The 13,773-nt window shown below is 30.8% G+C and overlaps 1 protein-coding gene across 4 annotated transcripts in view; it reads left to right on the top strand.

The window, feature by feature from the left end:
- Positions 1-13,773, top strand: part of LOC118180422 (uncharacterized) — a 50,625-nt gene that overhangs the window by 11,649 nt on the left and 25,203 nt on the right. For all 4 annotated transcript variants that reach the window (XM_085826041.1, XM_085826043.1, XM_085826028.1 and 1 more), the window contains exons 2-3: positions 958-1,008; positions 1,741-1,800. In XM_085826041.1, coding sequence (XP_085682167.1) covers positions 958-1,008; positions 1,741-1,800 — 111 coding nt within the window. The remainder of the gene's footprint in view (positions 1-957; positions 1,009-1,740; positions 1,801-13,773) is intronic.

The raw sequence follows: 13,773 nt of genomic DNA, 5'->3' as shown, positions 1-13,773 counted from the left end.
GAAGGCTGGTAACAACAGAAGTGGACAAGACGGCCGAAAGGGACGAGGAACCACCTGCAAAAAAGATCAAAGGACGCTGCGCTGAGTGCGGTAGAATGAAGAATAACTACACTACCATAAAATGTTCTGAGTGTTCTAAGTTTACCTGCAAAGATCATCTGGGCAAGACAGTACAACTCTGCAAACCCTGCTGCAGTGAGCAGGGACAATCGGAAGAGGATTAAAATAGCAAAAGGTTTTCAAATTTCTCATTTGTGAAATTTATTACTTACCGAACTTTTCTTTACGGAATATTTATTATTTGTAATTTTGATTTATGTTCTTATAATTTTCCTAAAGAAAATAATGCAGAATACTATTTAACTTTAAATTACATTTCCAGTGCATCCACCTTTTTGAGTTAATTAAAAATTCGTCGTTTCCATCTTCACTGCTTTTTTTTCTGTTATTCCTTTTCTTATATCATTTTTACTATGACGAATCACCTTATTAATGCCATGTACAAGATTAAATAGTTTCAAACACGAAGCAGAGGCTCGAAAAATGACCTGGCATACTTTATACGCCGCCCCTCTAAGATTGTACCATATGCCAGCCCCTCCAACTGAGGGTTAAATGGTTAAAATTACTGAAAACTAATAATTATCTTCTCTACTCTATTTTTAAGAAAATAAACTGATATATTCTAAGTTTTTTCTTCATATATAATTTGCAAGAATCTAATAGAATGTTCTCAGTGAAAATCTTAACCCATAATATGTCTTATTTTGTCATAATGTAATTGTTTGTATGTTTGCATTTGAAAGTAATGATTTTATTTTTATCTGTTTCTATTGTTTACAACCATTTTTCTTCTTTTATTATGAAAATATATTTTGTTGTTTTTCTTTGCTCAGAAATCAGCTTGCAGGTGTGTTGATATATTAGCATGATTAATTATTATATTTTTCATTTCAGAAAATGTCATCGAAACCTGTGGACCCCGTCACTCATTATACCAGTGATGAGGTAAATAATTTTGCTGCCACCTTAGGTGATAGGGTTACTAGAAGCAGTTGATTACTGAAATGTTGTGTACAGATTAAAATCTTGATGACCCATGGAGATTTGTGATTGTAGTGTCTTTAAGGAATGAAAATGTTTTAAATCTGTCGTACAGGAGTTTTTCTAAAAATGTTGGCAGCAGAGGCAAAGATGCACAGGGTCATTTAAATCCATCCCTTTTTTATACTGTTGATTAAAAGTAAGGCATATAAATATTGTACACATCACATTAAATAGTCCAATCCAGAAATATTGTAAACAGTCTTTCATTTTCCATATAAAAATTTTTAGTCATACTTTAAAATTACATTACTACTGCATTATAATTGGACATTTATGCATGCATCTGTTTCTAATATAGCTATAAACCATGTTTGAAGTTAAATCAATGTTCTAGAAATACCAAATGTAGCTAAAAACTTCTTCATCTCTTGTATTTAAGAAGTTTAAAGTCACAAATATTATTAAGTAAAAAATAACTGAAAACAAAACAGGTTACTTTCAACATTTCACTTGATACATGTGTTTTTGCCGTGTTCTAATTGTTTGTGTATTTATTTTTGAATATAACAGTTTTATTTTTATTAATAGTAAGTTTTTTCTTTCCTTTTCATTTTCTTTTGCCACATTTTCATTGCATCCATTCTGTTTCAAGTATCTATCAATATTTATAAATATTTAAATATTTTATTTTAGTCAGTTGATGATCCTTTGGAACATTCTATGAAGGATGATGCTGAAGATGCTAATGAAGGGGTAACTATTTTTCAGTTTTCATTATCTGCACTCCCACTGAATTGTTGTGAAAAAATATTCTCAAGGCAAAACACTGAGTTGCCAAAATAGTTATGTAACAACTTATGATGTCAGCAAAAAACATTTATGTGGCAAGTTGCCAAAATAGTTATATAACAACTTATGATGTCAGCAAAAAACATTTATGTGGCAACTCTGGTATGTACACTGCGCCAAAAAAAGGGGGGGCAGTTCTTTATCTCCTGTTCTGTTGGTTCTATTGATGAAATTCAAATTGCATTTTTCATGTCCTGAAGACATGACTTAGGATATATATTAGATTTATATAGCATTATTCCAACATGGATATTTTGACACAAAATTGGACTTTTTCTGAAATAACATATCAATTTTTTTCTATATTTCAATTCTACAACTCAAATCCTGCCTGGATATTAAATTTTGTGATTTTTGGTGAGAAATTTATGGAAAAATTAAAAAATTTATGTTGGTAAATTTTTTTCAGTCGCGCCAAGAATAATTCACTTGGTGGAATTCTTAATTTATAGTAACCTACTTACTTTAAATTTTTTTCATTGATGCACAAGAGGAAAAATGGTCCATCGTTCATTCTTTTAAATAATTTTGACAAAGTGCATAAACCACATTTTCGTTATTATCTCTTATATTAAATACATCAAATTTCAAAACATGCCCATATGTAAATTCGTGTATATCTTAAGAAACTTTGAATAAAAAACTCTAATTTTTTGCAGATATGCTTATAAATACATCTACTTTAAGACGATGTCAAAAATTTTCTAGGTTATAAAACAAAATTTTTTCAGAAAATGTGTAAAAATATTTAAAAATTTAAATTTTTAAAATAAATAAAAAGTATTTGAATTATATTGGGATTAAGCCTAAATTTTCAATTGTGGAAGAAGAAATCAAGTAAGTTTAATAAGGAAAGAGTTAGTAATAAATATATGGTACAAAGTCTGTAATCCGGAATGATCTATAATCTGGACCTCAAAGCCACAAACTTTTTTTTGTATGGTTTATGCATGCGCGTTTAGCAAAAAAAAACGAGGCAACATAAACAACTTACATTGAAAGAAATGTTTAATAAAGTAAACAAATAAATATTAAGCCTTTTTATTGTAAATTTTGATACCCATTAGATCATAATTGCTCTTTATTTCATAAATTATGGTTTCATATTTTTAATTGTATGATTTCTGCATGCCATCTTACCAGATTTAAATTGATGATCTATAATCCAGAACAACCCTTAATCCGGAATCCCCGAAGTCCCGACGAGTCTGGATTATGGACTTTGTACTGCATATCAAATTCAGTTAACATTGAAGTTCAGTTTCAGCAGTTCAGATTTGTTGTAAAAGAGTAATTACACTCCTGGGGACTGTTGTACTTACCGACAGGAAAACTAAGCTCTGAAACATGTGTTTCGTATATTTTCTTATATAGAGATGTGATATTTTGAACACATGTTTTCAATCAGTTGTTTTCTCCTAACAACGATTATCTTTCTTGCGTTGCTGGCAAGCTCCTAGCAAATTCGTATACTGTTTTAAATATGCTGTATTCAAACTTAAATTCAGAGATCAGCTTTTATGAAATTTGAACTTAATGCTTTTTTATGTTTGGTAATTCGATATTTGTTAAAAAATTAAAAAGGTAAATAAACTTGCATTGCAGATCAAACTTATGATGCTGTGAAAATGCTCCAATAATGATTATTTTTTGTAGATATTACAGCGTAACTAAATAAGCCCATATTTTGAAATGCAAATAAAATTTCATTCATTATTTTTTATGTGAAAAAACATTAAGTTGTCATTTCTGGTTAAAATGGCTTAAAATACACTGATACATTATACAAAAATTTGTAAAAATGTAAATTAGGTTCACTTTCTTTCACATAATTTCTGAATAGTTCTTCCAGAATATTTTAAAGCTTACTTTACAGCATAATAGAAAAGTCTACATTTTAAGAATTGTTTTCAGTTAGTAGTTGTAATCGGGATTGTTATGTAATAAGGTGCCTAATCGTTGTTGCTGTGTTATAGTACTTTTTTTATTATACAATGCAAATATTGCTATTTGTTAATATTATAATGCACAGAGGAACTTAAAAAACAACCAAATTAATTTTCACCATTGTAATATGTCTTTAAAGGGTTTCCAATGAAAACATAGGTAATTAAGTAGTATACTACATTATATTAACTTACTAGCCAAATATGAAAAAAAATTTCTAAATTTGAAATCCGTCTTTTTACTGAGTACATTTTGCTTAATCACTAAAAATTACAATACGAATAAATGAACACAGCATACAAACATTTGTACATGCTACACACAAACGCAAATAATATATTGAGCAGTTTTGAATGGATTTGTGCTTAGAGTATTTAATTTTTGATAGCTAATGAAAGCTGAAAATGTTATCTAACCTTACAAAATAAAATGCAATTATTTCTCAGGTAGGCATGGAGTGCGAAATAGGAATCCCAGTATCAAGCTAAATGGAGTCTCTATACCAACCTTAAATACCTAAGTATTATAATTAATACAAGGCTTTCCTGGATACCTCACATTAAAGAGCTTAAAGAGAAAATAAATCAGCTTAGTAATTCCATGGTTAAAACAACAGGACCTCATTGGGGTACTCCAATCACTATGTTCAAAAGCTGGTACAGAACAATCTCAGAACAGATCATACTATATGGGGCTGATATATGGGGAAGGAAGCTTACCGTCCATATCAGGAGGCAGCTTCTCACCATTCAAAGAATGCAACTTTTGATAATATTAAAAGGTTACAGAACATCCCCAAATGTGGCACTGTAAGTGCTGGCATATATCCCTCCACTGGGCCTTGTAGTGAAGAGAGAATCATTATTAGTAAGGACATTGCGCCTGGAAAATGACATCTCTGTGTGGCAAAAGCCATTCTACGACACAGACTGTGAAAAGCGCAAGCCAATCATGGTTGGACACCCTGTAGATACAGATTTATCACGCACAGTACACCCCGCCAAATGAGAAAGCATTAGCTACAAATGCCTCAAAGAGGGAGGAGGGCACAGGCTATGCCTACTGTGTACTCATCCATCCGAGGGCATAAGACAAGGAATCCTTTGGTGCAAGTTATAAAGAAAATTCTTCTAAGGATCCCACCAGATGACAGACCTATCCTGATCTGGGTTCCAGCTCATGTGGGTATTACTGGCAATGGAGCGGTGGACTTGCTTGCGAAATCTGCAGTAAATGACTTACTGGCAAATGAAGTAAGTGTGCTGAAGTCCTATTTTAAAAAATCACACTCAGTAGCCTTTTACAAGAATGGCAGAAAAGATGGGAAAGGAAAAGCACAGGGAGGAGAACCTACAAGTTCTTTCTGAAAGTTACATGCTCAATTAAAACATACAGCGGAGCACAAACTCAATTCTACACCGGCCATGGTCCCTTCCCAGTAATATCCAAGTAATTGAACAGTAACAAAAATACTCCCTTGATAGGTACTACAACTTTAATAACAGTTGCAACTTTTCCAAGCAATTCAGCTAAGGTACCAGAAAATTAAGTTCACCCAGTTTAAGCTAGATAGTACTACAACAACTGAAAATCAACATTAGAAAAATAGGTCACCCCTTAGAATTGTAACAGTACTGTAAGAGCAAAAATCATTGTAATGTAAGCTTATTGCTATCCATTTCGTATGTACTTGTTAAAAATAATGTTGTAAAGCAGTTAAAAATGACATTGAAAATCCAGTCGATGTGTAAATGAATTACAAGTTTACTTTGATTATCTCAGTAAAAGTATTGTAAATATGAATTCAGATAATGTTTAAATGTACACATAACTGTCATGATTTTATGTAACTGTCACATGTAATGTGTATAACACAGTGTTTGTAATTAACATATCTATGCTCATACACAGGCCTTGTATGCCCATGTAATATATTTTTATATGGAAGAAATAAGCCTTTTTGCCAGGATCGCTATGAACACTGTAAGACTTTTACAACAAAGTCATGTCAGTGGTTATCTCAGGCGGCACTCAGATAGTTTCACAAATCAATTCACGAAATAAAAAACATTCTCTCTTATTTTTTTACTTTCAATATGTGTAGATGCTTTATTCAAAAATTTATATTGTTAGGTTCATTCTGCTTAAATACTATGTAGCTTTCATTTTATCCAAGATTGTCAACATTTTCCACTGATGACCAACCTGCTAGTTTTTAGATCAATATGCAGTCTTCCTTTTGTTTTCTTCCAAAATCACCTTCATAAATTCAGAGTTGCCTGTTAATTTAATTGAATATAGCAAAACATAAAAGGGCTACCTTTTAACCCATTAACCGCCAAAACTATAAGAAATGATTGTTTTCTCATGAAAATAATAACAAATATTAAATTAAGCATTTATAACATAAATTTAGATTGAAAATAAAAAAAAAATGCTTACCTGTAGAAAGAGCGAGTGTTGCATTCATGCAACGTCAGCGGAATAACACTATAGATGTTTAGTGAATAGGTTTGCACTCGTGTAATGTTTCCTTTGAGTGGAGCACTGGGTTACTTTTTAGCTGTATAACGTTTTATAAATCTGCAAATCACTTTACTTGTAATTAATTTAATATTAAAATATACATTATATTTCTTTTACAAATACAGATTATTTCAATTGAAAGATTCAAGCATGAAAAGCTTCACTACAATTATGATGTAAAGCTTCATTACGTACTTTGCATCTATAAACAGTCTGGCTATGATACGTTTTACAATGAAGTCTTTTGTTCATCGGACTTTACGATAAAATGTCTACCATCTTCATGCAGTGGTATTTGAATGCTAAATTTACTAGGTCTTCCTGTTGCTGATCTATTTCTGGCTAATTCTACACTCTCAATAGGAGTTTGGAAAAGGAATAATGCTATCTCGCACCTGAAATCTAAATGATACTTTTTATTTCAAGTAGTAGGAAGTCTTGATATTTAGTAAGTTTAGATACAAAACCTCTCACCTTGTATAATTTATAAGTATTGCCAATTTGACTATTGTCAGCTAAATGCAAATTCTGCTTCATATTCCTGTACTGTAAAAGTGATATTGATTCTCATACAATAGGAACACAAATGTCCTTATCAAGAGACCAATATTCTTGAAGTAAAGAAAGATATCCCGTAAGCATATTTCACAAGTGCACATCTGTGTAGACACCGAGGGAGTGGCTTCTAGGATGGACCAATGTGCTTCCAGTAATATTTCTATCATGTCAAATTATCTTTGGTGGGTTTTAAGCAAGATGGTTGAAAACATTTTGTCATGCAATTTCCTGTACAAAATAATTAAAGCATAGTTGATTTCTTCTGAAAATTTTCATTGCAGACTTAGATGAAATATAAGCAATTATGAAGATTTCACTGCCTGGTTGAAAGAATTTGAAAGAAATATGAACACATGTTGGATACTCCACAAAACTTCCGACTGATCAATCTCGGTTTCTGTTTTCATGTTTCATGGTTTATGTTCATGTTCAATCTCGGTTTCTATTTTCATGTTTTCATGGTGCTTTCATAGAACTGCTTTTGTCAGCATTCTTCATATCGTAATGTAAAGCTATGTACTTAAATTTACAAGTTCTATAACAGTTATGTAACATTTTGTAGTTAAGGGTAATTGACTGCAAAATTAGTAATTATTACTTAAAATTATTAAATAGCAAATTAATAATTTTAAATTATTATTTAAAATTATTAAATAGAAAGTAATTATTATTTAAAATTTCTTTCAGCTACTACATTCAGTTCAGATGAAAAAACATATATTTCTATACATTTGGAATAATAAATACAATTGCATAAATTGAGAATAATTTGAAAACTCTCAATAAAATTATGGAATTGCATATTATTATTATTATTATACAGTCAAAAGTTGTTAATCCGGACTCGTCGGGACTTCTTTGATTCCGGATTATCGATTTTTCCGGATTATAGATCATCAGTTTAAATCTGGTAAGATGACATGCAGAAATTAGAAAATTAAAAATATGAAACCATAATTTATGAAATAAAGAACAATTATGATCTAAAGGGTATCAAAATTTACAAAAAAAAAAAAAAAGCTTAATATTTATTTGTTTACTTTATTAAACATTTCTTTCAATGTAAGTTATTTAAGTTGCTTCGTTTTTATGTGATGATACTTTCTCATCAATTCTATAAACAAACATAATTTCTTGTTCAGTTACAAAGTTCCGCTGTTCAAGTCCTATAATTGCTGTGTTGAGAATACTGACTAATTTGTCAATAGAAATGTTTTCGTTTTCAATAACGTCTGAGTCACTTTCTTCGCTATCGGAAGTGAATAATAATGACGAGGAATTTGATTTAAATCATATCAAAGGTGTTGTACATCGAGATGAAATACTACATTAAGTAAGGAATTATAAGCCAAATAAAATAAAAACATCTGCCCTGAAGATAAGTATAGTGCTGACAGATCAACTTCCAATTCATTCAGCTTCGCGCCGTCCCCCCCCCTGCCGCAGAGCAGCATGAAATTGATAAACAGATTTCGGAATGGTTATATAAACAAAGGATATGCCTTTATCCATTTTTTGCAGCAATTCCACTTTTTGTTTAATGGACTTTGAAACATACTTTCGCTTTGTAGATCCTTTACATATTAGTAAATATATATATGAAATTCTATTTGACATAATCGAAAGTTCAAGCTTACTTTTATAAAATTGCTCTAACAGTCTGCAAAAAATAATAAGCCGGATGCAATACGAAGATTAAGGAACAATGCAATCTACAACATTAACTGAATTAGATAATTTTAGCTTAGCTTATACCGTCCGTTATACATTAAACGCACATTCATAAACGTATTTTGCGCACACGCATATTCGCAGCCGTAAAGGTCTTAGGTCTTACGCACATGCGTAGAAAGTTTGTAGCTTTGAGGTCCGGATTATGGGTGTCCGAATTAACGACTTTTGACTGTATCTATATTTTGCACCCGCATGAAGGCCCTTCAAAGATTTTTTGATGGAGAAACAGATGATGATAATGTTAATAATGACTAGAGTGAAACTGAGATTGTTGTTGTTCCCCCAGAAATTGCAAAAGCTAGTGATGAAGAAGAAGGAAATAACAATGTTTTAAATAATGATAATGATATTTTACCAAATAACATTGCTGGGGAAGTTGAAATTCACGTAAGAAGTAAGTTTCAGCCCTCTAGAAGCAGTGGTAGTCATACGAAAAAGTTTAAAAAGCAGAAAACTGAAAACTTCAAATGGATAAAAAAGGAACTGTCAGTTATGTCTCAGGAAGAAAATAAGGAAAGAAATAGAAGAGAAACCACAAAAGACAAAATACAAAGTAAAAACTAGTGGAAAGATTTTCGATTTTCTTTTTGGTTTAGACATTTACTCTCTTCTCGTTGAACAGACATATATATATGTTCAGCAAAAAAAAATCTACCAGAATTTATTGCATCTGAAGCCTATATGGGAAGATTTATTAGAATATTACTGCTTACGGGATGCATAATTCGCAAGTGCGCATCAGCGTAGCCACTGAGGGAGGGTTTTCGAAAATGGACCAATCAGCTTCTATTGCTATTGTGACGATGAATCTTTGAGACTGGGCATGTGAGCGTATACTGCTTACGTTTTAATTTGCATTTGTTTCGCAATTATAAATGTATGGTGTAATAGAAGAAATTCTCGCAGTGCTTTCGCTTTATGAGTTTATTTAATCGCTGACGCGTAGCTTTAATCCAGATTCATTTAATTATTTAGGCTTAAATATACTACTTAAAATATTATGAATGCTGTTATTTTGCAAGGGGGAAAAAAACTATGCAAAAGAAAAATAAATGCAGATTTAAAATATTACTATTATTTAAGCAGAATTATAGCTGTACTAAAAAGTACGAACATTTGGAAAATAGAATTTTATTTTAATTAGAGTTACTCATGTTTTATCAGAATTAGTTTGATGTAAATACTATTTCAAACTGAAAATAACTTCAAATACATATCCACAGATCTAAATATGGTTTCTCAGTGCTGTTTAAGAATTTCATTCAAGCTGCTATAGTTGCAAAATGTTATTTAAAACTTTATGTCTGTAAATAAAGTTCTTCTGTATTAATTTCTATTAAATAATTTTAATTTGACATTAAACTACCTTTTAAAACAGTACCCATTATGTATATATTTACATACATGCATCTTAAAAATTATACTGCCTGGAATGAAAACTACAGTCTGACTTTCAGATTACTTAGGTAAAAATTGCGATACTACTGTCATATTAAATTTGCCATAGTATGTTAAATGCCACATTTAATAACAGTTCACTTTTAAATGCATCGTCTGCGCAAGAAATACTCCTCAAACAGAATGAATTTATCTTATTCACAAAGAATATATTTAATTTATTTATACATAATCTTCAATGTTACCACAAGTCATACAGAATATATATTTTGAATCTTACACACTTTCAAAACCAAAAGAATGAAATAAAAAAATACTAGATTCAGTAGACAATGAAATAAAAAAATAATAGATTCATTGCAACACTTCCAGTTCTTCTCAACTCAATAAAAATATATATGTATACACTTGACCACAGGTGTTAGTAAACGCATAATATTCGATGCTAATTGTAGCTTGAGTCATTTTCTCGATGTATAGAGTGATAATATGCCGCAAACATAAATGAGTGGTAAAAATCAAGAGAGTGAAATGTCAGTGATTAAATAAACTCATAAAGCGAAAGCACTGCGAGAATTTCTTCTATTACACCATACATTTATAACTGCGAAACAAATGCAAATTAAAACGTAAGCAGTATACGCTCACATGCCCAGTTTCAAAGATTCATCGTCACAAGAGCAATAGAAGCTGATTGGTCCATTTTCGAAAACTCTCCCTCGGTGGCTACGCTGATGCACACTTGCGAATTATGCATCCCGTAAGCAGTAATATTCTAATAAATCTTCCCATATAGGCTTCAGATGCAATAAATTCTGGTAGATTTTTTTTGCTGAACATATATATATATGTCTGTTCAACGAGAAGAGAATAAATGTCTAAACCAAAAAGAAAATCGAAAATCTTTCCACTAGTTTTTACCTTGTATTTTGTCTTTTGTGGTTTCTCTTCTATCTCTTTCCTTATTTTCTTCCTGAGACATAACTGACAGTTCCTTTTTTATCCATTTGAAGTTTTCAGTTTTCTGCTTTTTAAACTTTTTCGTATGACTACCACTGCTTCTAGAGGGCTGAAACTTACTTCTTACGTGAATTTCAACTTCCCCAGCAATGTTATTTGGTAAAATATCATTATCATTATTTAAAACATTGTCATTTCCTTCTTCTTCATCACTAGCTTTTGCAATTTCTGGGGGAACAACAACAATCTCAGTTTCACTCTAGTCATTATTAACATTATCATCATCTGTTTCTCCATCAAAAAATCTTTGAAGGGCTTTTTCTAATGTAAGCTACCTCTCTCTAGGCATTTTTAAAGCAGCCAGAACATGAACCAGAACATCGAAAGGAATGACTAAAAAAGGAGATCATTCGTTTCCTTCTGACGTTGCATCAGCGCAACACCTGTTTTCCCTTCCATCCCAACACAAATATAAACATCTGATTGATGTAATGCTCTGATAGACAGTGACCTTGACTAAAAGTAGATCACTCATAAAGACAGTGATTCTTTCATTAAATATTTTTGGCAAAAATACCCGCTCAAAAATTTTGCTTAAAGTATGAGATTAATTATTATAAATAAAATGATTGTTGAAGGCAAAAATTTTTTTACAGAAATAATCTTCATAATAATCCCTACACAAAATCATCTGCTGGTATAAAATATCTTAGGTAGTTATATTTATATACGTATTTATTTTGACCGTTGCGTCAACGCAACGCCAGCGGCTAATGGGTTAAGAGGAATATGTTTGTGAAAGATTCTCTTGGGAATATACTTTATATTTATGTTGCATCTAGGGATATTTTTTAAAACACACATGGAATTAACATGGGTATTTTTAATAGATGAACAAAAGAAATATTTCTTTTTTTTAGGAAGAACCTAACTTAATTGTAAGCTATATTCTTTGTCGAACTTAATTACAAAAACTTCCTGGATAATAGAGCTTGATTACAAATTATTCTTTTAAATATATTTAGTTATCGTTATGCTTGGAGAGCATAAAAATTGCCTTGCCTGATAATTATAAGTGTATTATCTTTTTATTTTCTTTCCTTTTTATCCCAAACAGGCATTAGCTGAAAAAAGGCTATTATGTTCTGTTATTGACTACCTTTCTGTATTCGACACATATCCTGAATAAGCTGTGAGTTATATATAGCATAGATTTTAGTATGAAGAGTATAAAGTAGCCAAATACGAGAATTTAAATATCATTTTGGCAATCAGCCATGTTCCGAAGATTCCATGGGGAGAAGAAACTAATTTCACTTGCTAAATTCAACAGAAGAGAGAATTACCTTAATTATATCCACATGTAATGGCACCCATTCTTCAAGTATTTTGAGTTTAAAAACTAGCTGTTTTAGAGAAAGACCAATTGAGCACACGCGATTATTTTTAATGCAATTTTCTGAAAAACCCGAGCCGCTCAGGGGGTTAAATTATGTTGCTGTTTTGAAGGATATTTTTTTTTTCATTGTTTAATTTTATCTAAGTAGTCATGGACAAATGTGATCACATTAAGCAATGTTTATTCTATTGCTGGTTTTTTTTTTTTTTTTTTTGCTCATTTATTTTATTGATTGATTGCTCTTGTACAGAATTCTTAGTGAGCATCTGTTTCCAGAATGGCTGTTGCCTTTCACTTAGCAAAAAATTAATCGCCAATGAGTTTGCAAATGCTCTCCAAAATCGCCAAATACACAATTTTTCAGTGAGTGTGTAGTGTAATTTGAAAGTACCTAATTTTTTATTAACATTCTAACAATATTTATTTTCTGTATAAAAATCAACTTGCAGGTTAAAAATGCTCGTAATTTACACTTTGAAAATGCAGCAATTTGTGTATTAGAATAAAGCATATAATTCTTGTTTTTCTTTTTTTTAAAACAAAATTATGAACTGTTCATAAGGTCAGTGTGCCATCTGATTTTGAGGTAAATTTTTCAGAGTGATGAACCTGCTTCCAGAATAGCTGTTGCCTTTCACTTAGCAAAAAATAAATTGCCAATGAGTTTGCAAATGCTCTCCAAAATCGCCAAATACACAATTTTTCAGTGAGTGTGTAGTGTAATTTGAAAGTACCTAATTTTTTATTAACATTCTAACAATATTTATTTTCTGTATAAAAATCAACTTGAAGATTAAAAATGCTCGTAATTTACACTTTAAAAATGCAGCATTTTGTGTATTAGAATAAAGCATATAATTCTTGTTTTTCTTTTTTTTTTTAAACAAAATTATGAACTGTTCATAAGGTCAGTGTGCCATCTGATTTTGAGGTAAATTTTTCAGAGTGATGAACTTGCTTCCAGAATAGCTGTTGCCTTTCACTTAGCAAAAAATTAATCGCCAATGAGTTTGCAAATGCTCTCCAAAATCGCCAAATACACAATTTTTCAGTGAGTGTGTAGTGTAATTTGAAAGTACCTAATTTTTTATTAACATTCTAACAATATTTATTTTCTGTATAAAAATCAACTTGCAGGTTAAAAATGCTCGTAATTTACACTTTAAAAATGCAGCATTTTGTGTATTAGAATAAAGCATATAATTCTTGTTTTTCTTTTTTTTTTTAAACAAAATTATGAACTGTTCATAAGGTCAGTGTGCCATCTGATTTTGAGGTAAATTTTTCAGAGTGATGAACTTGTTTCACCTGAACCCTTTGCACCTTGTTATCTTATTCATAAAAAAAAAAAAAAA

This window comes from Stegodyphus dumicola, chromosome 1 (genome assembly GCF_044657685.1).
Source record: "Stegodyphus dumicola isolate Sdum_Otavi_A_Nest chromosome 1, ASM4465768v1".
Taxonomy (NCBI): Eukaryota; Metazoa; Arthropoda; class Arachnida; order Araneae; family Eresidae; genus Stegodyphus; species Stegodyphus dumicola.
This window is presented reverse-complemented; position numbering and strand designations above follow the sequence as displayed.